General features: G+C 46.6%; 1 protein-coding gene across 1 annotated transcript in view; it reads right to left on the reverse strand.

Moving 5' to 3' along the window:
• The window catches only part of LOC110485853 (serine/threonine-protein kinase N1), a 63,853-nt gene extending 43,316 nt beyond the window's left edge, over positions 1–20,537 (reverse strand). Inside the window, exon 1 of the mRNA XM_036940521.2 lies at positions 19,675–20,537. Coding sequence (XP_036796416.2) covers positions 19,675–19,695 — 21 coding nt within the window. The 5' untranslated portion in view covers positions 19,696–20,537. The remainder of the gene's footprint in view (positions 1–19,674) is intronic.
• Between the last annotated feature and the right edge of the window lie 5,053 nt (positions 20,538–25,590).

The following is a 25,590-nucleotide window of genomic DNA, read 5'->3' on the forward strand; positions in this document are numbered from 1 at the left end:
TAGATTCAATGGTTGTAAAGATGGGGAGAGGTCTGGTTGTAATAAAGAGATGCTCTGCCTTTTTTACACCACACTCCAAAAAAGCATGTTATGCAGGCTCTAGTTTTGTCTAATCTTGATTATTGTCCAGTTGCGTTGTCCAGTGCTGCAAAGAAAGACCTAGTTAAGCTGCAGCTGGCCCAGAACAGAACGGCACGTTTTGCTCTTAATTGTAATCAGAGGGATGATATAAATACTATGCACGCCAGTCTTTCTTGGCTAAGAGTTGAGGAGAGACTGACTGCATCACTTCTTCTTTTTTATAAGAAACATTGTGTTGAAAATCCCAAATTGATTGCATAGTCAACTTAGACACTGTCACGTTCTGACCATCGTTCATGTGTGTTTTCCTTGTTTTAGTGTTGGTCAGGACGTGAACTGGGTGGGCATTCTATGTTGGATGTCTTGTTTGTCTATTTCTATGTCTGGCCTGATATGGTTCTCAATCAGAGGCAGGTGTTAGTCATTGTCTCTGATTGGGAACCATATTTAGGTAGCCTGGGTTTCACTGTGTGTTTGTGGGTGATTGTCCTTAGTGTTAGTTTGCACCAGTTTAGGCTGTTTCGGTTTTCATTACGTTTATTATTTTGCACTGTTTGTATTTAGATTCGTGTTGCTATAGTCACAATAAACATGGATCGCAATCTACACGCCGCATTTTGGTCCGACTCTCCTTCTCATACAGAAAACCGTTACAGAATCACCCACCACCAACGGACCAAGCAGCGTGTCAACAGGCAGCAACAGCAGCGTAAAGAGGAATGGACATGGGAGGACGTTATGGACAGCAGGAGTATGGACTATACTACTTGGGAGGAGATCGACAGGTGGGCGGCCGACCCAGGGAGAGTGCCGGAGCCCGCCTGGGATTCGCTGGAGCAGTGCGAGGAAGGTTATCGTAGAATGGAGGCGGTGAAAGCAGAGAGGCGCTGGTATGAGAAGGCAGCACGGCGACGCGGATGGAAGCCCGAGAGGCAGCCCCAAAAATTTCTTGGGGGGGGGCTAACAGGGAGTATGGCTACGCCAGGTAGGAGACCTGGGCAGACTCCCTGTGCTTACCTGGGGGCTAGAGAGACCTGACAGGCACCGTGTTATGCAGTGGTGCGCACGGTGTCTCCAGTGCGGGTGCATAGCCCGGTGCGGTATATTCCAGCTCCGCGTGTCGGCCGGGCTAGATTGAGCGTCGAGCCTAATGCCATGAAGCCGGCTCTACGCAGCTGGTCCCCAGTGCGTCTCCTTGGGCCGGCTTACATGGCACCAGCCTTGCGCTCGGTGTCTCCGGTTCGCCTGCATAGCCCAGTGCGGGCTATTCCACCTCGCCGCACTGGCAGGGCGACCGTGAGCATTCAACCAGGTAAGGTTGGGCAGGCTCGGTGCTCAAGAGCTCCAGTGCGCCTGCACGGTCCGGTTTTTCCAGTACCACCTCCACACCCCAGCCCTCCGGTAGCAGCTCCCCGCACCAGGCTTCCTGTCCGTGTCCTCGGCCCAGTACCACCAGTGCCAGCACCACGCATCAGGCCTACAGTGCGCCTCGCCTGTCCAGCGCTGCCAGAGCCTTCCTCCTCTTCAGCGCTGTCGGAGTCTCCCGCCTGTTTAGCGCTGTTAGAGCCTTCCTTCTCTACAGCGCTGCCGGAGTCTCCCGCCTGTTCAGAACTGCCAGTTTGCAAGGAGCTGCCAGTTTGCAAGGAGCTGCCAGTTTGCAAGGAGCTGCCAGTTTGCAAGGAGCTGCCAGTTTGCAAGGAGCTGCCAGTTTGCAAGGAGCTGCCAGTCTGCATTGAGCTGCCAGTCTGCATAGAGCTGCCAGTCTGCATAGAAATGCCAGTCTGCAAGGAGCTGCCAGTCTGCAGGGAGCTGCCAGTCTGCAAGGAGCCGCCAGAGCTGCCAGTCTGCAGGATGCCGCCAAAGCTGCCAGTTTGCAAGGAGCCGCCAGAGCTGCCAGTCTGCAAGGAGCCGCCAGAGCTGCCAGTCTGCAAGGAGCCGCCAGAGCCGCCAGTCAGCATGGAGCAGCCAGGGCCGCCAGTCAGCATGGAGCAGCCAGGGCCGCCAGTCAGCATGGAGCAGCCAGGGCCGCCAGTCAGCATGGAGCAGCCAGGGCCGCCAGTCAGCATGGAGCAGCCAGGGCCGCCAGTCAGCATGGAGCAGCCAGAGCAGCCAGTCAGCATGGAGCAGCCAGTCAGCATGGAGCAGCCAGAGCTGCCAGTCAGCATGGAGCAGCCAGAGCTGCCAGTCAGCATGGAGCAGCCAGAGCTGTCAGTCAGCATGGAGCAGCCAGTCAGCATGGAGCAGCCAGAGCTGCCAGTCAACCAGACTCTTCCAGATCTGCCAGTCGACCAGAATCTTCCAGATCTGCCAGTCGACCAGACTCTTCCAGATCTGCCAGTCGACCAGACTCTTCCAGATCTGCCAGTCGACCAGACTCTTCCAGATCTGCCAGTCGACCAGACTCTTCCAGATCTGCCAGTCGACCAGACTCTTCCAGATCCGCCAGTCGACCAGACTCTTCCGGATCCGCCAGTCGACCAGACTCTTCCGGATCCGCCAGTCAGCCAGGATCTTCCAGAACCGCCAGCCAGCCAGGATCTGCCGGATCCAACCACCTGCCTGAGCTTCCTCTCAGTGCTGAGCTTCCTCTCAGTGCTGAGCTTCCTCTCAGTGCTGAGCTACCCATCAGTCCCGAGCTACCCCTCTGTCCCGAGCGGTCTTTAAGGAGGGTAACCTATCTAGGGACGCTAAGGAGGTGGACTAAAACTGTTATGGAGTGGGGTCCACGTCCAGCGCCAGAGCCGCCACCGCGGACAGATGCCCACCCACACCCTCCCCCATAGGTTTAAGTTGTGCGTCCGGAGTCCGCACCTTGGAGGGGGGGTACTGTCACGTTCTGACCATCGTTCATGTGTGTTTTCCTTGTTTTAGTGTTGGTCAGGACGTGAACTGGGTGGGCATTCTATGTTGGATGTCTTGTTTGTCTATTTCTATGTCTGGCCTGATATGGTTCTCAATCAGAGGCAGGTGTTAGTCATTGTCTCTGATTGGGAACCATATTTAGGTAGCCTGGGTTTCACTGTGTGTTTGTGGGTGATTGTCCTTAGTGTTAGTTTGCACCAGTTTAGGCTGTTTCGGTTTTCATTACGTTTATTATTTTGCACTGTTTGTATTTAGATTCGTGTTGCTATAGTCACAATAAACATGGATCGCAATCTACACGCCGCATTTTGGTCCGACTCTCCTTCTCATACAGAAAACCGTTACAGACACAGCTCGGACACACACACTTATCCCACCAGACATCAAAAACTGAAAAATTGGGCGTGCAAAATTATTTAGCCCCCTTAAGTTAATACTTTGTAGCGCCACCTTTTGCTGCGATTACAGCTGTAAGTCGCTTGGGGTATGTCTCTATCAGTTTTGCACATCGAGAGACTGAAATATTTTCCCATTCCTCCTTGCAAAACAGCTCGAGCTCAGTGAGATTGGATGGAGAGCATTTGTGAACAGCAGTTTTCAGTTCTTTCCACAGATTCTCGATTGGATTCAGGTCTGGACTTTGACTTGGCCATTCTAACACCTGGATATGTTTATTTTTGAACCATTCCATTGTAGATTTTGCTTTATGTTTTGGATCATTGTCTTGTTGGAAGACAAATCTCCGTCCCAGTCTCAGGTCTTTTGCAGACTCCATCAGGTTTTCTTCCAGAATGGTCCTGTATTTGGCTCCATCCATCTTCCCATCAATTTTAACCATCTTACCTGTCCCTGCTGTCCCTGCTGAAGAAAAGCAGGCCCAAACCATGATGCTGCCACCACCATGTTTGACAGTGGGGATAGGGTGTTGCTTTCACGCCAAACATAACATTTTGCATTGTTGCCAAAAAGTTCAATTTTGGTTTCATCTGACCAGAGCACCTTCTTCCACATGTTTGGTGTGTCTCCCAGGTGGCTTGTGGCAAACTTTAAACGACACTTTTAATGGATATCTTTAAGAAATGGCTTTCTTCTTGCCACTCTTCCATAAAGGCCAGATTTGTACAATATACGACTGTTACGATTGTTGTCCTATGGACAGAGTCTCCCACCTCAGCTGTAGATCTCTGCAGTTCATCCAGAGTGATCATGGGCCTCTTGGCTGCATCTCTGATCAGTCTTCTCCTTGTATGAGCTGAAAGTTTAGAGGGACGGCCAGGTCTTGGTAGATTTGCAGTGGTCTGATACTCCTTCCATTTCAATATTATCGCTTGCACAGTGCTCCTTGGGATGTTTAAAGCTTGGGAAATCTTTTTGTATCCAAATCCGGCTTTAAACTTCTTCACAACAGTATCTCGGACCTGCCTGGTGTGTTCCTTGTTCTTCATGATGCTCTCTGCGCTTTTAACGGACCTCTGAGACTATCACAGTGCAGGTGCATTTATACGGAGACTTGATTACACACAGGTGGATTGTATTTATCATCATTAGTCATTTAGGTCAACATTGGATCATTCAGAGATCCTCACTGAACTTCTGGAGAGAGTTTGCTGCACTGAAAGTAAAGGGGCTGAATAATTTTGCACGCCCAATTTTTCAGTTTTTGATTTGTTAAAAAAGTTTGAAATATCCAATAAATGTCGTTCCACTTCATGATTGTGTCCCACTTGTTGTTGATTCTTCACAAAAAAATACAGTTTTATATCTTTATGTTTGAAGCCTGAAATGTGGCAAAAGGTCGCAAAGTTCAAGGGGGCCGAATACTTTCGCAAGGCACTGTAATTGCATGGAACTTCCTTCCATCTCATATTGCTCAAATAAACAGCAAACCTGGTTTCGAAAAACAGATAAAGCAAATACCAAAGTTGGGTGGAGGAGGAATAATGGTCTGGGGCTGTTTTTCATGGTTCGGGCTAAGCCCCTTAGTTAAGGTAAATCTTAACGCTACAGTATACGCTGACATTCTAGACCATTCTGTCGTTCCGACTTCATGGCAAGAGTTTGGGAAGACCCTTTCTTGTTTCAGCATGACAATGCCCCGTGCACAAAGCGAGGCCCATACAGAAATGGTTTGTCGAGATCGGTGTGGAACTTGACTGGCCTGCAAAGAGCCCTGACCTCAACCCCATTGAACACCTTTGGGATGCCGACTATGAGCCTGGCCTAATCGCTCAACATCTGTGCCCGACTTCACTAATGCTTGTGGCTGAATGGAAGCAAGTACCCACAGCAATGTTCGAACATCTAGTGGAAAGCCTTTCCAGAAGACTGGAGGCTGTTATAACAGCAAAGGGGGACCAACTCCATATTAATGCCCATGATTTTGAAATTAGATGTTCGACGATCAGGTGTAATGAGAACTTATAGTAGTCCATCTTTTGATTATAGCTAGCTTAATTTCAGTCAACTGCTCCTGCTGAGGTCAGGCTCCGTTCAACACTAGCTTCTAACTTCCTCCTTCTAGCCAGCTAGTTTTAGCTAGCTAACTGGCTAATAGCCAGAGCCCTTGAGTACCTAGCTAGCTAGACATCTGACTGAAATATCAGCAACTATTTACCAGTTTTAGACTCATTCTCCGAGAGTCAGGGGTTCTGTTGACACGACAGGACCCAAGGGATGTAAAAAAAAAAAAAATCCCCCAAAAATCCCTCTGTCAGCGATGTCTCTCTGCTACTTGCCACTGTAGATCTGGGCTACGTTAGTTAGTTTGACCTCTCCGCCTATGTCGTGGATGGAGTTTCCCGTTGGACAGAGTGGTGAAAGAATGAGCTGCTAACAAGGTAAATCAGGCGAACATGATTCCACTCGTTCCAAGAGGTAGGCACGATTACAACTCCAATCAAGAAGCCTTCTGAGCGTTGATCAATGCTGGGAATGTAATATTATGTGGGTAAACGATAATGAACTAAATACAAAAAGGTGAGTCAATGCTATTTCACTAGTAAAAAGGTGCGTAAACAGAGTTTACCTTCCATTACATCCCCATTTGGGTCTGGTAAAACCCATTCATAAACATCAATATCCTGCCGGGCAGGATAGGATCTACATCTGCCCAGCATTATAGCTATCGATGTGACGTTTGGCGGCGCCTAATCAGTCAGTTCTGTACCTTTCTGGCTGAGTGGCAGTGTGGGTGGAATGAGCGAGCTCGCCTGGCAACCAGAGCTCGAGACAAGCGAGGAAATAAAACTCTGTAGTCTGCCTGGAAATGATTTTACAATATCAATAGATTCTTCATATAAACATACTTGATCATTTTCTGTTCTCCTCTCATTTCACTGTACCGTTTACACCTTCTGTAGCCTGCGCATGCGACAAATAAACTTTGATTTGATTTGATATAGTGTGTGTTCACCAGATACCAATGTGAAGAACAACATGACCTGCACCAAAGTCAGATTAGGATATAGGCCCAGGACTAGATAATGTGTATTTTTACCTGGAGTTTTTCCTTATTGTAGGCTACTACTTTCACCACTTTTAGTCTTGAAAGCTTTGGTTGTTTAACTACCCTATCTTACTCACCCTGTTAAGCACATGGCCTCACACGTGAATCCTTAAAGAGATGGGTAGGGCTAAGGCTTACGAGGGTGTGAACAATGCTGAATAGGTGTAGACAAAGAAGAGCTCTCCAGTAGGTGTACCAAAACATTTAAAGAGTCATTTTTCTCAAAAGTGGGATTACAAGTTTATCAACTTTCAAAGCATAACTACTTTCCCATTGTTCCTCAACTACTGTGTATAATGTACCACTTCGTAGAGTCGTTGCTTTTATCCAATGTAAAAAATGTAAAAAAACAATTGCTACACAAGACCGAATCGAGGTGGTCGGTCACATATATCAAGGCCCTACATGTATCCACTTTCAAAGTGAATGCTTTTGTTTACAGGTTTTGTGGCAATTAATTTAACATTGGCAAATGCGGCAGTAAAAAAAAATGGTGTGCCTTTTTAAGGCAACGCCTTGCTGTTAATAGATTGCAAAGCAGAATTCACTTAGCTAAACTTTTAGAAATGACCAGTTCACTGTCTCACCCATAGCCTAAAAATGCATCTCATGTGCAAGTGTGCTGTTCAGCTCACATGTACAGGCTGGGGGACATTTAGGACGTATTCTAGTGCGGATCGCTAAAATAATGATTATGACAACAAGTCAAATATTATGGCAACACTATAGCAAAGACGTTCTGGTGTGGTTTAAAAACCTGGAAGCCAAGCTCGAGTTATCAGTGTAGACTGTTATCACCTGGACATGTTGAAATATCTTCATGCCTGGAATAAAAACCTCCAGTCTTCTGTGATAATGGTCAATTTATTGAGAGAAAAAAAAGGAATTGTAGGGGGTAGATTGGAAAAAGGCGAATCCCGTCCGAATCCTCCTCTGGAATAATGGACATTCTGGGGGTAATAATTACATAACCAATGTTCTCTAGTGATACTGCAAAGTGGGTTTTATTCCTGTTAGCTCCTAGTAGAGAAAAGAGCCTATGAACTCAAGATCAATTAGGCCTGCGACTCAAAATGCACTGTGTGGGCTGTGCATCACATTAGGTCAGTTACCGTAAAAGGAAACATTTTATTTTTTCAACGTCATCATCTCCAGCACCACCCCAACATCAACATAAGTTAAAATGGTACATTTATATGTTTGGTAGTAAAAACAAACACACTGGAAGATAAGTGTTTCCAATGACATCAACCAATTAACATCTTCCTCTACCTTTTTTTAAAAACAAAACATTGAAACGCACCATTGTCACATACAGTTGAAGTCGGAAGTTTATGCATACACCTTAGCCAAATACATTTAAACTCAGTTTTTCACAATTCCTGACATTTAATCCTAGTACAAATTCCCTAGGTCAGTTAGGATTACCACATTATTTTAAGAATGTGAAATGTCAGAATAATAGTAGAGAATGATTTATTTCAGCTTTTATTTCTTTCATTACATTCCCAGTGGGTCAGAAGTTTACATACAGTCAATTAGCATTGCCTTTAAATTGTTTAACTTGGGTCAAACATTTTGGGTAGCCTTCCACAAGCCTTCCATAAGTTGGGTGAATTTTGGCCCATTCCTCCTGGCAGAGCTGGTGTAACTGAGTCAGGTTTGTAGGCCTCCTTCCTCGCACACACTTTTTCAGTTCTGCTCACAAATGTTCTATAGGATTGAGGTCAGGTCTTTGTGATGGCCACTCCAATACCTTGACAGTGTTGTCCTTAAGTCATTTTGCCATAACTTTGTGCGTTCATCACTAGGCGTCTCCTTCCTGAGCGGTATGACGGCTGCATGATCCCATGGTGTTTATACTTGCGTACTACTGTTTGTACAGATTAAGTGGTAACTTCAGGCATTTAGAAATTGCCCCCAAGGATGAACCAGACTTGTGGAGGTCTTGGCTGATTTATTTAGATTTTTCCATGATGTCAAGCAAAGAGGCACTGAGTTTGAAGGTAGGCCATGAAATGCATCCACGGGTACACCCCCAATTGACTCAAATTATGTCAATTAGCCTATCCTAATCTTCTAAAGCCATGACATCATTTTCTGGAACTTTCCAAGCTGTTTAAAGGGACAGTCAACTTAGTGTATGTAGCGTATTCTGACCCACTGGAATTGTGATACAGTGAATTATAAGTGAAATAATCTGTCTATAAATAATTGTTGTAAAAATGACTTGTGTCATGCACAAAGTAGATGTCCTAACCTACTTGCCAAAACTATAGTTTGTTAACAAGAAATTTGTGGAGTGGTTGAAAAACGAGTGACTCCAACCTAAGTGTATGTAAACTACCGACTTCAACTGTATGTCAATGTTGGGGTAGTGCAGGAGAGGATGAATATGAAGAACAAATTTCAAATGTCCCTTTAAGGTTAGGCTGATGTCTTTGGCTAAGTGAATCCAGGACTTGCAGAGACAAGTCAACACCACAGCAGAAGTGGATCCTGAGGTTGAGTGACACATTAGTTAAATCTAGAACCCTTCATTGAAACCATAAACAAATTGTTTAGGTAGAAAGCTGAGGGATGGGCCTGGAGAAATGTATCCACTCAAATTCATAGACGGAGTTTTGGATGCAAGTACTGATCATCCAAGGTATCACAATTATAGTTTAAACCATGTTGAGGTTATACAGTGTTTGTTTACATTCACATTGTTTACAAACATTGGAGTAAAACAGGCTTATATGTTTTGGGTTCTGAACTAAGCTCATGCGGCATTATTCTTTAACAAAAACATGGGTGGATACATATCATTAATTTATAAGTCCAAAAATGGATGTGGCAAAAATAATTCTGGCTTTAATAATAGTAGTTGGCTATGTTCAGCCAGAAAACAAAAACAAAGCCCGCGTCTGAAATGACACCTTTGTAGTTCACTGTGGGGGAAATAGGCCACAGTCTAACCATTTCTGGAACATGTAAGTGGGCGTGGAAGAGATTGGTTTTATTTTCGTGCCAAAAACCAATGCTTGTTAATAGGATGAGGACACTGGTTCTCTGCTTCAATTTCCTGCAGGATACTTATTCAATACAGCATCAAGGTTTAGTGATGGGTCATGGCCACTGGCATGACTGTGTGTGACTGTGTGTGTGTGTGTGTCAGCTGAGACTCATCCTGTCCATAGATTGAGGAGGTAGAGAGATGGGCATATGTATTACGGCAGGCAAAACGAATTACACACATAATCGCATGGGAAAAGAACATTACGGTCGAAGGGGATGAGAACAAGGAGTTGAGAACAGATCGACATGTTTCAGAGGGGTTAAATGTGGTTTGGGTTGGGAGTGGGGAGGATTTCTCTACTAATCAAGAATAGATGGCAGGGTATATGAAAGTGATGGTTGGATTGCTACATTACAGTTGAAGGGGATGAGAACAACAGATCGACATGTTTCAGGGGGGTTAAATGTGGTTGGGAGTGGGGAGGATTTCTCTACTAATCAAGAATAGATGGCAGGGTATATGAAAGTGATGGTTGGATTGCTACATTACAGTTGAAGGGGATGAGAACAACAGATCGACATGTTTCAGGGGGGTTAAATGTGGTTGGGAGTGGGGAGGATTTCTCTACTAATCAAGAATAGATGGCAGGGTATATGAAAGTGATGGTTGGATTGCTACGGGACGGGATGTTTTCAAATCATTATGTAGGATGGATTAGAGTTGGGGAAGGTTACGGCTGGATGGACACACTTCCATGTTATTTCCAATGATAGATTTCACACACAACTAACAACTCTTTAGAACTATGTGGTAACGTTTTTTAAAAATGCATCAAAACATTACATTATGGTATTTGTATGGAGAATACTGTATGGGATGGACACACTAACCTACTCCTCTCACTTCCGCCTCTGTCGGGTCACCGTGCCCCACAGCACCCTGGGTAGTGGTGTGAATGTTAGTGTGCACAAGACCTCTTAAAGTGGTACTGCAACTAGAATGACCCTCTCTAGTGTTTCATTGTGGTCACAGCTGGACTACTGGGCTCAGGTCCTTGTGTTGTTTTAAAAGACTCCTCAATAACAGCTGGATCACAAGTAGAAAAGACTAGTCCACGTGTGGCGGTCCTGTTCCTGTGTGTGTGGCGTGCATACAGTAAGAGATATGAGGTTCGTTTCCAGGAGAGTGGCGGGCTGCAACGTGGTGCTGCTGAACCGTGACTAACAGCCAACTGTGAAGAACTATTGCCTGTCTGCCTGGGAGCCCCCACAGTGCCAGAGAAGAGCAGAGCTCTCACACAGGGGGAATACAAGTGTGTGTGTGTGTGTGTGTGTGTGTGTGTGTGTGTGTGTGTGTGTGTGTGTGTGTGTGTGTCAGAGCGCGAGAGTGAAACAGCGGGGCCAGAAGGCATGAGCCCCGTGCAGGAGACACGGCTCTTCAAAATGAACGGCACAGTGACAGCGGCAGAACATCAGCTACATTATTAGACTGTTGTAGCACAATGGTCTGAACGCCGGGAGAGAGTCAAGAGATGCATTTCATCCGAGTCAACGCGGAACTTAGTCTTTGCAAAAGAGAGCTATCAAATCCTGGGCAGATAGAGGAGATAGCCTACATACGGCTCAACTTAGTTGAAGGATTCCTTTTAGCTCCCAGCAGAGCAAAGAGCCTATGAACTAAAGATCAATTAAGCTTATGGCTCAGAATGCACTGTGTGGGCTGGGGGCCGATACTTTACATTGCATCACAACAGTTACCGTTAAGGTTAGGCTACAGGTTGCATGACAAGTTCAGCAGGTCTGTGGCTAACTGAACCCAGGACTTGCAGAGACAAGTCAACACCACAGCAGGAATGGACCCTGAGGTTCGAGTGACACATTGATTAATAATAGTAGTTGGACTTGTTAAAAAAAAAAGTTTAAAAAGGCTTCATCTGGAATAGCACCCTAGCAGGTATCTGGAATAGCACCCTAGCAGTGCACTATAGGGAATAGGCCACAGGGTGCCATTTCAGACACATCCAGAGTGAAACATGTAAGAGGACATGGAAGAGATTGGTTTAACGGTTGGTCTATTTTAGGGTCTGAGACCAATGCTTGTTAATGGGATGAGGACACTGGTCCTCTGATTCAATTCCCTGTTGAATCATTATTCAATACATACAGCATCAAGGTTTAGTTCTGGATCATGGCTACTTTTAACCAAGGCATATGTGTGTGACAGTTTGTGTGTTTGTGTATTTTTGTGGTTGTGTGTGTGTGTGTGTGTGTGTGTGTGTGTGTGTGTGTGTGTGTGTGTCGTGTGACAGCCGAGACTCATCTTATCTATAGATTGAGTGGGAGAGAGATGGGCATGTGTCTGACGGCAGCCAAATCCAAATTACACACATAATAGCATGGGAAAAGAACATTACGGTTGAAGGGGATGAGAACAAGGAGGTGAGAACAGATCGACATGTTTCAGGGGGGTTAAATGTGGTTGGGAGTGGGGAGGATTTCTCTACTAATCAAGAATAGATGGCAGGGTATATGAAAGTGATGGTTGGATTGCTACGGGACGGGATGTTTTCAAATCATTATGTAGGATGGATTAGAGTTGGGGAAGGTTACGGCTGGATGGACACACTTCCATGTTATTTCCAATGATAGATTTCACACACAACTAACAACTCTTTAGAACTATGTGGTAAAGTAATAAAATGCTTCAAAACATTACATCATGACTCATTACATTAGCAACTTATCCTTTTTGGTCTGCTACCTCATTCCATCCTCGTCTGCCACCTCATTCCATCCCCGTCTGCCACCTCATTCCATCCTCGTCTGCCACCTCATTCCATCCTCGTCTGCCACCTCATTCCATCCTCGTCTGCCACCTCATTCCATCTTCGTCTGCCACCTCATTCCATCCCCGTCTGCCACCTCATTCCATCCTCGTCTGCCACCTCATTCTATCCTCGTCTGCCACCTCATTCCATCCCCGTCTGCCACCTCATTCCATCCCCGTCTGCCACCTCATTCCATCCTCGTCTGCCACCTCATTCCATCTTCGTCTGCCACCTCATTCCATCCCCGTCTGCCACCTCATTCCATCCTCGTCTGCCACCTCATTCCATCCTCGTCTGCCACCTCATTCCATCCCCGTCTGCCACCTCATTCCATCCTCGTCTGCCACCTCAATCCATCTTCGTCTGCCACCTCATTCCATCCCCGTCTGCCACCTCATTCCATCCTCGTCTGCCACCTCATTCTATCCTTGTCTGCCACCTCATTCCATCCTCGTCTGCCACCTCATTCCATCCCCGTCTCCCATCTCTGAGAGTGTTTTAGTCTCTGTAGCTTCACATCCCGCCTTAACCACAAACTGCTCCATTGACTCTGAATGGGACAACATCCCAAAGGGGCCTCTAATCTGCTGTAAATGGGCCAGGTAGCGATGTGTGTGTGTGTGTGTGTGTGTGTGTGTGTGTGTGTGTGTGTGTGTGTGTGTGTGTGTGTGTGTGTGTGTGTGTGTGTGAGAGACACCACAGAGTAGACTAGGCATAAAACTATGAGCTCATCCTCCCCCGACAGCCATTGCCATGGCAGCACAGCTCCAGGTAACACACTTGACACACCTGTCTCCTGTCCTCTGCGCCTCCCGACTGTCCGCCCAGGTGACTCAAGCCACGCCCATTTCAGAGGCAGGTGGATATTCAAGTGTGTGATACTGTGGGACTCAATTCTTCAGAATTTGTTATAGAGAATACTGATACTCTAACAGGAAATGAATCCGAATAGTTAGAGAATACTGACACTAACAGGAAATGAATCCGAATATTTAGAGAATACTGACACTAACAGGAAATGAATGCAAAAAAAATGTTTTTCTACAATATTTACCTTCGTATATTATTTTTCCATTCAACCACAGAACAAACACTGGGGATCTTTTACACTGAGTGAACCAGCCTCTCTAAATGTCATCTGTGTAACCTGATCTGTAGTAGAATCATATAAGAGGATTGTTAAAAGAGAGAGGCCTAATTCCCTAGTCATTTATACCGTCATCGCCAAAGAGTAGACACACTCAGTAGACAGGGGTCTGAGAGTGGGTGACACACACACACACACTCAAAATCATATTTACAGTTCTGACTGAACAACCCAAACACAATTTCAATGTTTACTTCCCTTCAATACATCATACCCATTCTACCATGCAATGTACACAATCCACAGCAGTTATGAAAAATCCCATCTGGGATTTAGGTGTTTGATTTCATCTTTACTCTGCTGAAGTAGTTTAACTAACGTCCGGCACCTTTGAAGATAAAATCGGGCACACAGTCACACTGTCTGCCCTGAAGTGAAACAAATAGGCTAACAGTGGGAAAACCCAACACTGAACATGTCTAACGACAAATTGCTGTCGAAGTGTTTAAATGGATAGTTTGGGATGTATCTACTTTCCCAGAGTCAGATGAACTTGTGGATACCATTATGAAGAGCGTTAAGAGGTAGTTTCGCGGGCCAATGTTAACTAGCGTCGGTGCAATGACTAGAAGTCTATGGGAACAGCTTGGCGCAATGACTAGAAGTCTATGGGAACAGCTTGGCGCAATGACTAGAAGTCTATGGGAACAGCTTGGTGCAATGACTAGAAGTCTATGGGAACAGCTTGGCGCAATGACTAGAAGTCTATGGGAACAGCTTGGCGCAATGACTAGAAGTCTATGGGAACAGCTTGGTGCAATGACTAGAAGTCTATGGGAACAGCTTGGTGCAATGACTAGAAGTCTATGGGAACAGCTTGGTGCAATGACTAGAAGTCTATGGGAACAGCTTGGTGCAATGACTAGAAGTCTATGGGAACAGCTTGGTGCAATGACTAGAAGTCTATGGGAACAGCTTGGCGCAATGACTAGAAGTCTATGGGAACAGCTTGGCGCAATGACTAGAAGTCTATGGGAACAGCTTGGCGCAATGATGTAGTCTACAGTCTTCTAGTCATTGCGCTAAAGCTAGTTAACAACTTTCTTCAAACTGCCCGGGGAGACATGAAAATGGTATCCACAAGTTCATCTGACTCTGGGGAAGTTGCCAAAATCCTCAACTATCCCAATAAATAAAAATACTTCTATTATCTAATTATCCCCATTGGGTGATAAGATCCCGAGGTCCCATCCCTCCATAATCTGCGTGGAAAAACGCGGACTCGGCGGAAGAGAGGAGAAGGGAGAGAGCAGCTGGTGCGTGGCCACGTTCCATCAGAGGCTCCATTGCCTGTGATTGGACACACACACACACACACACAGGCAAGGCCAGGCAAGGCCCCCAGGGTAGAGGCAAAGTCTGGCCACGGCGTATGGAACAAGAGAAAGACGAAAAAAAAGAGAAGAGTGGAGAGGTGAAATCATGGCAGGGTGTGAACTGTGGATGAGGTAGGGACTGGGGAGGGAGGGGCTGCAACAGAGGGGCGAGGTCATTAGGTCATGAGAATGGGAGGATGTTTGCACAGGGGATGGCAGGGAGAGACATAGGACAAAATACGCAGGGGCAAGTGTATGGGCATTGGACACATGCACACACACAAAACTAGGGCTTCACTATGCAAACCAGCTGGCCCAAATAGGCAAACACATCTACACAAAGAACACACACTCATACCACACACACATCTACTCAAACCCAGACTCACACGTGAAAGCAGGTCAACACGAAAGTGATTACTCCACCCAACCTGTGTGTCATTGACAAACACACATAAACAAACACACTCCCACACAAAACAAACAGACACAGCCATGATGCCACACCGTGGGGCCTTGCTTGAACCTATTAGTGAGGCTGTGGCCACCCAGGATAGGATGAGGAAACACAGTGCATTGGTGAACGTGATCTGGGGCTGCAGTCGGGACAATGGGGGCCATTGTGCTGCTATGGCCAGAACCTCATCATCAGCATAATGCCCTTTACAGCCCCCACCCCCACCATCACACTCACACAGCCACACTGTGCTACTGGGAGCGGGGAACAGACAGCCAGCATGGACACCGCATGGAGACACTGTCCATGCATAGTGGCCAGTAAGAAAACAGTGCATGGACTGTGTCGACCAGCAAGAGCCAAGATCAAAGATAGTGGCGGCCAATAGGGACATCAAATGGGGGGCAGTCAGTGACAGTCAGTAGGGACACAAATCAAATCAAATGTATTTATATAGCCCTTCGTACATCAGCTGATATCTCAAAGTGCTGTACAGAAACCCAGCCTAAAACCCCAAACAGCAAGCAATGCAGTCCTGTGCTTGGGACTGTCTCAGCTAACAAGAAAAGTTCTGCTGATAAGAGTCAATAAGGAAATAAAAACCCTTCTCCTCTACATTGTGAGATCACAAGTCCTATTCCTCTTAAATACAAAATAAAAATGATCAAAGAAGTAGCTTAAGCAACTCAATTGTGAACAGCATGGCTCTCATTGTCTCTGGTAGCGTGTTGTTTATTTAACTAGGCAAGTCAGTTAAGAACAAATACTTATTTTACAACGACGGCCTAATGCATTAGCTAGCGTGTGTCTGCCTACACGGCCACAGGGCCTTGGGTTGCTGAGAAAGCCTGAGATATGTGCATAGCAATCACATTACGTCATGCAGCTGTTTAGGTGAATGATCCGTATGCATTACCCTGAGTGTCTGTCTTTAGTGTGTGTGTGTGTGTGTGTGTGTGTGTGTGTGTGTGTGTGTGTGTGTGTGTGTGTGTGTGTGTGTGTGCGCGTGTGTGCGTGTGTGTGCGTGTGTGTGTGTGTGTGTGTGTGTGTGTGTGAACATGCAAAACTGAAAAAAAGTGTACAGTTGAAGTAGGAAGTTTACATACTGTTAGGTTGGAGTCATTAAAACCTGTTTTTCAACCACTCCACAATTTTCTTGTTAACAAACTATAGTTTTGTGCATGACACAAGTAATTTTTCCAACAATTGTTTACAGACAGATTATTTCACTTAGAATTAATTCACTGTGCCACAATTCCAGTAGGTCAGAAGTTTACATACACTAAGTTGACTGTGCCTTTAAACAGCTTGGACAATTCCAGAAAATGACATCATGGCTTTAAAGGCTTCTGATAGGCTAATTGACATAATTTGAGTCAATTGGAGGTGTACCTGTGGATGTATTTCAAGGCCTACCTTCAAACTCAGTGTCTCTGTGCTTGACATCATGGGAAAATCAAAAGAAATCAGCCAAGACCTCAGGAAAAAATTTGTAGACCTCCACAAGTCTGGTTCATCCTTGGGATCAATTTCCAAACGCCTGAAGGTACTACGTTCATCTGTACAAACAGTAGTACGCAAGTATAAACACCATAGGACCACACAGCCGTCATACCGCTCAGGAAGGAGACACGTTCTGTCTCCTAGAGATGAACGTACTTTGGTGCGAAAAGTGCAAATAAATCCCAGAACAACAGCAAAGGACCTTGTGAAGATGCTGGATGAAACAGGTACAAAAGTATCTATATCCACAGTAAAAACTAGACCTATATTGACATAACCTGAAAGGCAGCTCAGCAAGGAAGAAGCCACTGCTCCAAAATCGCCATAAAAAAGCCAGACTACGGTTTGCAACTGCGTATGGGGACAAAGATCATACTTTTTGGAGAAATGTCCTCTGGTCTGATGAAACAAAAATAGAACATAATGACCATTGTTATGTTTGGAGGAAAAAGGGGGGAGGCTTGCAAGCCGAAGAACACCATCCCAACCGTGAAGCACGGGGGTGGCAGCGTCATGTTGTGGGGGTGCTTTGCTGCAGGAGGGACTGGTGCACTTCACAAAATACATAGCATCATGAGGCAGGAAAATTATATGGATATATTGAAGCAACATCTCAAGACATCAGTCAAGAAGTTAAAGCTTGGTCACAAATGTGTCATCCAAATGGACAATGACCCCAAGCATACTTCCAGAGTTGTGGCAAAATGGCTTGGAGTGGCCATCACAAAGACCTGACCTCAATCATATAAAAAATGTGTGGGCAGATCTGAAAAAGTGTGTGCGAGCAAGGAGGCCTACAAACCTGACTCAGTTACACAAGCTCTGTCAGGAGGAATGGGCCAAAATTCACCCAACTTATTGTGGGAAGCTACCCAAAACATTTGACCCAAGTTAAACAATTTTAAAGGCAATGCTACCAAATACTAATTGAGTGTATGTAAACTTCTGACCCACTGGGAATGTGATGAAAGAAATAAAAGCTGAAATAAATCATTCTCTCTACTATTATTCTGACATTTCACATTCTTAAAATAAGGTGGTGATCCTAACTGACCTACGACAGGTAATTTGTACTAGGATTAAATGTCAGGAATTGTGAAAAACAGAGTTTAAATGTATTTGGCTAAGGTGTATGTAAACTTCCAACTTCAACTATAGATGAATATACATTCATGGATATTTGATTCAACGTTCTCCTTTCTAAAACTTCTACTATCACAAACTTACATCCCACTAGTTACAATACATTTACATCCCTGTTCCCCCCACCCCCACCCGTGACCTTTAGGAGGAAGTGTGACGCTGTTTGGGTTCAGATTCCTATTCGGCTTATTTTGTATCAGTCTTCCTGTGTGTGTGGGGAACAAAAGGGTGTGCTGTGAAGAAGCTAAACCTCCCCACCACTGAAGACATTGGAGTCTGATGATTATGACAGACTTTATCAACTGCCAGACCAGCAGAGGTCTTCAGTTCGAGTCACCAGACCAGACTAGTGTACGTGTTGGATGAGGGGATAATGGCTCCCTGTCTGTGCCTCCAAACCAGAGTTCCCACTTCGTCACTGTGGCTTGAGTCAGTCCCCCAAGCTTGCCCTCCTCCATTGTGTGTGAACCTGCCGAGGATATGGATAGGGCAAAACCGACCCCGAGAGAGAGAGAGGTGACAACCTCCTGTCTGGTACTGCTTTCTAGTATTATATTGTACTGTAGCTATACAAATAATTGGCTACTGTGCCAAGCATGGAATCGTAAGCCAGGTTGGGCCTATTTGGGGGAAGAAGTTTTAAGTTCCAACAAACGAGAGAAATTGGAATGGGTTTGAAAACCTGAATGAATAAATCAGCCCTGATAAGAGTCTGATAAAAGATTCATGTGAAATAGTACAGTACCCATGTGGCAAGCAGTGTGACTAGAAGACATCGCCAAGGCTAGTTAGTAAAGAAGGGTGACGTAACTTACTAACCCAGTACAGAGCTTTAACAACAGTCAGATGAGAAGCAGCATTTACAGGACGCATGCCGTACTTTACTACAAACAGAGAGTTGGGTTCATGACTTGCTGACACACACGAGGTAAATGCTGAGGTAAAAAGGGGTCTGACTGCTGACTTGACACTAAACTAGAGCAGAGGCAAGAGGAACTTCTGTAGCCTACAACAGTACCCACTGTTAGGATATTTTCAACGTCTTTGTGAGTGGTGGTGGCACCCGTGCTGAGTTGTTCACAACCCCCACTGTAAAGAACATCTGTCGTTGCACCAACTCAGTCAAATACTGAATCAGGATACTGTCAAGTAAACTAGTCTAAATGACAAAATTACCCCAGCTCAATGTCCATCGCTTTAGTGGTGTGTATTTCTATTTCAATGGTATGAATTTCCTTTTCGTATTTCACATTATCCTTGTAATATTTGTCAAAGACCTCGTTATAGTCAAAACGCATTGCTCAAGCTGTCAGAAATGAGTTGGCAATAATGACTGTCGCCACAAACATGCCCCCCCCCCTTTGAAAAGGGTCCATTCCAAAAAGGTTGGGAGTCCATTCCAAAAAGGTTGGGAGCCTTGCGACTTGCTATTGGTTCTTCTCAGACTCAATGTGGTTCTGAGAACTGGTGAGGTCCACTGGGATGTATGTGTGTATTTATGTGTTTGTGTGTGTGTCAAACACCCGCCCGGTATTGTGCCCGCCCGGCCAGGCGCTCTTCGCATATGCATTTGGCTGCAATAAGGAACCCATGAGGAAACATGCCAAGGTGACAATGCAGGACACCACAAGTGTGTCTTGACAAAATTCAGAGCATAAAGAGCGCAATGCATCGTCATAAATCCAGTTCAATTATTATTTGACAATAGAAAAAATAGAAAATAGAACCGCATTGGGTTTCCATTGATGTCGAATGAATGATACCCCCAGCTGCAGATAACGTACATTGTAGCACCGTTGTTATTACACTGTAACGGCAACGTAACAACTTACTTGTATCGAGTCATTCGCCATCGTGGTTCTTTGTGTCGTGCTCCAGTGATGGTGCCGTTCTAGACCAGACCAACTGGACTGGACAACATGCGATTGTCCGGCGAGTGCTCACAATGGTCTTCTCCGCGAATTGAGGCAGCTAGATGATCAATTCATCCAATTGTTGCTCAAATATGTGCTCTGTCCAAAAACTCACCACTATATTCTCTGAGATAAAGGAACTTTTAAAAACAGTCCTCAGCCAATGGTCAAAGATAATCCCATTGTGTCGCCTCAACGGGCCACTGTCCAAGGAAGCTGTTTGTCTAGTTGTTCGACTAATGGTTCGTTCAACAAATACAAAATGTTCCCGGTGAGTGTCTTTAAAATGTCAGTAGGATAAAAGCATAAAACAAAACTGTTTGATTCCGTTCATTGTTCTTTTCTTTTGAGGCTAGCTATCAACAGCTAGAGCACCCGGGGAACAAACGGCACGACTCCCTCCCTATCCGCGTAACAGACTCCGAAGAGGGATAGAGATCCATTGCTAACATAAAACGCTACAGAGGCACAAAAACTGTCGAGATCCGTTTTCGTAGTAACATCCGTGAACCACGAACACGCGTCAGTCTCCCAGTATCACATGCCACAAAATCCTTCTTTCAAACGAGACTATCTTATGCTTCCCTCGAGCAAAGAACCGAATGACCGAAGGGTGTCACTCTTCGTTCGGGTTTTGGAGGGCAGAGGAATATCGCCTTGTCTGTCCGCGCATTTCCGATGATGGCTTGAGCGGGAGGCTACACATTTTTTTCTGATGGAGCTGCGCGCAGTTGCGCTGGCACAACGTGTACGGTAGGTAGCAGGAGCGCGCCCAATGTATCATGTGACCATGTCCAGACCATGGATTTGTAATTTCCAATTTCTCACATTGTACGCTGTTGCTTATCTCTTTCCCCTCTCCCAGATTTGCAATTTAACCACACACAAAACAACTGTTATTGCTTACAAGTAAAAATGTGCCCATGCAATCACAACCAGAAGATAAATGAGTACAGTTACAGTAGAATAAAACGTATATGACTAAAACATTTAATATCGCAAATCTCATTACACTCATTATCTAATATTGGAAACAAGCCCAAATCTATAGTGGATACATACTATCCTACATTAAGCAACAAGCCATTAGGTCAATACATAACAATAGTCCCAAAGACGAACTGAGGTACAGTGTTGTGCAGAAGACGTGTGTGAGAGTGAGAGTGTGAGTGTGAGTGTGAGAGTGAGAGTGAGAGTGAGAGAGGCAGGTAGCCTAGCGGTTAATAATGTTGGGCCAGTAACCGAAAGGTTGCTGGTTCAACTTCCAAAGTTGGCAAGGTGGAAAAATATGTCGTTCTGCCCTTGAGCAAGGCTGTTAACCCCCAACAACACCTGCTTCAGAGGGGTTGGGTTAAATGCGGTAGACACATTTAAGGTTGAATGCATTCAGCTGTGCGGCTGCCTAGGTATCCCCTTTCCCTATTGGCCTCCTTATCCCTACATAAGCAGAAACTCAAACTATAGCTGAATAAAACAAAAACAAATCTCAGGGCATGCAAATGGGAGATTTGCTTACAGAGAATTTGATACTGCCAGAGGGAGACTGAGACAGAAAAGCAAAGGAGCACCTGGTCATAATTGATGCTAGGTGAAAAACATCACACAAAGGCTATGAAAATGCACACCAGAAATAGCCTGCTTACATCTGATAGCGGTAATGGGCAGGCTAAATAAACATAGCCTACATTTACATCATCAAGTGTTCCATCTTATTTCCTTGTGGGCAGGAGTTTATTTTATTTTTCCTTGGTCAGTTTCCAACCTATTGCTTGCTGGAGTATATTATGGGGAATACATCTGCAATATTCTGCTAATAATGTTAATCTAGAATGAAAAATACTGTACAAAGTAGTATAATGTACAAAGTAGTATAGATCATGTTCTTGCCTTTGACAGTTTATCAGATCAGAGTTTTTCCTGGTCAGGTCCTGCATGACAGTCTAAGGCTGTGTTTGCACAGGCAGTCCAATTCTGATCTTTTGCCCAATTCTTAGCAAAAGAGCTGATCTGAGTGGTCAAAATACCAATTAGTGGAACAGATCAGAATTGGACTGTCTGTGTAAACACAGCTATAGACCTTGTTTTGACCTCCATAATCTCTGCAACCCAGAACCACATCTCGCATGAGTGCCGGGCCAGCTACATCGATTAGGTTCCGGTAGGGAGAGGTTAAAATATTGGACTAGTGCGAGCGAGTGGTGGAAGCAGGATGGACTTTGGAAGCAGTCTTTGGTAGCCGTCATAAGAGACTGTGACCTCCACAACCCTGAGTTATTAGATTTGAATGATCTAAACTGTCAAAGGCAAGAACATGATCAATTCTACTTCGTACATTTCTAGAAGTGTTTTTCATTTTCGAATTACATTGTTAGCAGTATATTGCAGATGTATTCCCTCAGAAAGACCAACTTAGAAAATACTCAAATGTAACTCTTATTGTGTCAATACCAATACACTTGTCACGTATTAACAAGGTAGGTGGAATCAAGCGCAGAGAGCAGGTGCAGTGAGTCGATAGTTTATTCTCCGGAACAAACACTGAAAACCCGAAAACAGGGTGAAATAATCCAACACAGGATTGAGATATATCGGAGCAAATAACACAATACGTATTCACTAAAATACATGAAACCAAAACAATCCCGCACGAAACAAGGGCGGGACAACCTACTATAAATAAGGACGTCAATAAACTAAAATACACACAGGTGAAACTAATAAGACAAAACCAACAGACAAACAAAAAAGGGATCGATGGTGGCTAGTAGGACGGTGACGACGACCGCCGAGCACCGCCCGAACAGGCAGGAGAGCCAACTTCGGCGGAAGTCGTGACAGTACCCCCCCCCTGACGCGCGGCCCCCGCAGCGCGCCGCCACCGTCCTCGAGGACGACCCGGAGGACGAGGTGCTGGGCGATCCGGGTGGAGGCGGTGGAAATCACTCAGGAGAGAAGGGTCCAAAATGTCCCTCACCGGAACCCAGCATCTCTCCTCCGGACCGTACCCCTCCCAGTCCACGAGGTACTGTAGGCCCCCCACCCGGCGTCTCGAATCCAGAATGCCCCGAACTGTGTACGCCGGGGACCCCTCGATGTCCAGGGGGGGCGGAGGGACCTCAGGCACCTCACCTTCTTGCAGGGGACCAGCCACCACCGGCCTGAGGAGAGACACATGAAACGAGGGGTTAATACGGTAATACCTAGGAAGTTGTAACCTGTAACACACCTCGTTTATTCTCCTCAGGACTTTAAACGGCCCCACACACTGCGGCCCCAGCTTCCGACAGGGCAGGCGGAGGGGCAGGTTCCGGGTCGAGAGCCAGACCCTGTCCCCCGGTGCAAACACGGGGGCCTCACTGCGGTGTTGGTCAGCGCTCCTCTTCTGCCGTTCGCCCGCTACCCGTAGTGAGTCCTGAACGGCTTTCCATGTGTCCTTGGAGCGCTGTACCCATTCCTCCACCGCAGGAGCCTCGGTCTGGCTCTGATGCCATGGAGCCAGGACCGGCTGGTAACCTAACACACACTCAAAAGGAGACAAGTTAGTTGAGGAGTGGCGTAGGGAGTTCTGAGCTAGTTCAGCCCAGGGAACATACCTTGCCCACTCACCAGGCCGGTCCCGGCAATAGGACCGCAGAAACCTGCCCACCTCTTGATTTACGCGCTCCACCTGCCCATTACTCTCGGGGTGAAAACCTGAGGTTAAGCTGACCGAGACCCCCAGTCTCTCCATAAACGCCCTCCATACTCTGGACGTGAATTGGGGACCCCGATCAGAAACGATGTCCTCAGGCACCCCATAGTGCCGGAAGACATGGGTAAACAAGGCCTCAGCAGTCTGCAGGGCCGTAGGGAGACCGGGCAACGGGATGAGACGACAGGACTTAGAAAACCGATCCACAACGACCAGGATTGTAGTACTTCCCTGGGACGGGGGAAGGTCGGTAAGAAAGTCCACCGATAAGTGTGTCCACGGCCGTTGTGGAACGGGGAGGGGTTGTAATTTCCCTCTAGGCAAGTGCCGAGGAGCCTTGCTCTGAGCACACACGGAGCAGGAGGAGACATAAAATCTCACGTCTTTAGCTAGCGTGGGCCACCAGTATCTCCCTCTCAGACTCCGCACTGTCCTCTCGATGCCAGGATGACCCGAGGAGGGGAGAGTATGAGCCCACCGAATCAGCTTGTCCCGGACCCCCCTCGGTACGTACTGGGTTCCTACTGGACAGTTGGGAGGGGCCGGCTCTGACCGTGAGGCCCCCTCTATCTCTGCGTCCACCTCCCATACCACCGGTGCCACGAGACATGACGGTGAAATGATGGGAGTTGGCTCAACGGGCCGCTCCTCGGTATCATAGAGGCGGGACAGCGCGTCGGCCTTGGTGTTTTGGGAGCCGGGCCGGTATGAGAGGGTAAACCGGAATCTGGTAAAAAACATGGCCCATCTAGCCTGACGTGGATTCATTCTCTTCGCTGCCCGGATATACTCGAGATTACGATGGTCAGTCCAGATGAGAAAAGGGTGTTTAGCCCCCTCAAGCCAATGTCTCCACACCTTCAGAGCCTTGACTACAGCTAACAACTCCCGGTCCCCCACATCATAGTTTCGCTCTGCTGGGCTGAGCTTGCTCGAAAAGAAAGCACAAGGGCGAAGTTTGGGTGGCACGCCCGAGCGTTGGGACAGCACGGCTCCGACCCCAGCCTCGGACGCATCCACCTCCACTATGAACGCTAAAGAGGGGTCCGGATGCGCCAACACGGGTGCATTGGTGAACAGCTCCTTCAAACGAGTGAATGCTCTGCCCGCCTCTGCTGACCAGCGCAAGCGCACCGGTCCTCCCTTCAGCAGCGAGGTGATGGGAGCAGCTACCTGACCAAAACCCCGGATAAACCTCCGGTAGTAATTGGCAAACCCTAAAAACCGCTGCACCTCTTTCACCGTGGTCGGAGTCGGCCAATTACGCACGGCTGTAACGCGGTCATCCTCCATCACCACCCCAGAGGTGGAAATACGATATCCCAGGAAGGAAACGGACTGTTTGAAAAACTCACATTTCTCCGCCTTGCAATACAGATCATGCTCCAGCAGTCGCCCAAGTACCTTACGCACCAGAGACACATGCGCCGCGCGTGTGGCAGAATAGATCAAGATGTCATCGATGTACACTACCACTCCCTGCCCGAGCAGGTCTCGGAGAATCTCGTCTACGAAGGATTGGAAAACGGCTGGAGCATTCTTCAACCCGTATGGCATGACGCGGTACTCATAATGACCAGATGTAGTACTGAATGCAGTTTTCCACTCATCCCCTCCCCGGATACGCACCAGATTATATGCGCTCCTCAGGTCCAGTTTTGTGAAGAAGCGCGCCCCGTGAAATGATTCCACCGCCGTGGCGATGAGAGGTAGTGGGTAACTAAACCCCACTGTGATGGAATTTAGACCTCTATAATCAATGCACGGACGCAGACCTCCATCCTTCTTCTTCACAAAAAAGAAGCTCGAGGAGACGGGTGATGCGGAGGGCCGAATGTACCCCTGTCTCAGTGATTCAGTAACGTATGTTTCCATCGCTACCGTCTCCTCCTGGGACAATGGATACACGTGACTCCTAGGAAGTGCAGCGTTCTCCAGAAGGTTTATCACGCAGTCCTCTCGACGATGAGGTGGTAATTGGGTCGCCTTCTTTTTACTGAAGGCGATAGCCAAATCGGCATATTCAGAGGGAATGCGCACGGTGGAAACTTGGTCTGGACTCTCCACCGTAGTCGCACCAACGGCAACTCCTCTACACCTACCTGAACACTCCTCTGACCACCCCTTAAGAGCCCCCTGTCGCC

The sequence above is a fragment of the Oncorhynchus mykiss genome, chromosome 13 (genome assembly GCF_057628025.1).
Source record: "Oncorhynchus mykiss isolate SJ-2025 chromosome 13, ASM5762802v1, whole genome shotgun sequence".
NCBI classification, from domain to species: Eukaryota; Metazoa; Chordata; class Actinopteri; order Salmoniformes; family Salmonidae; genus Oncorhynchus; species Oncorhynchus mykiss.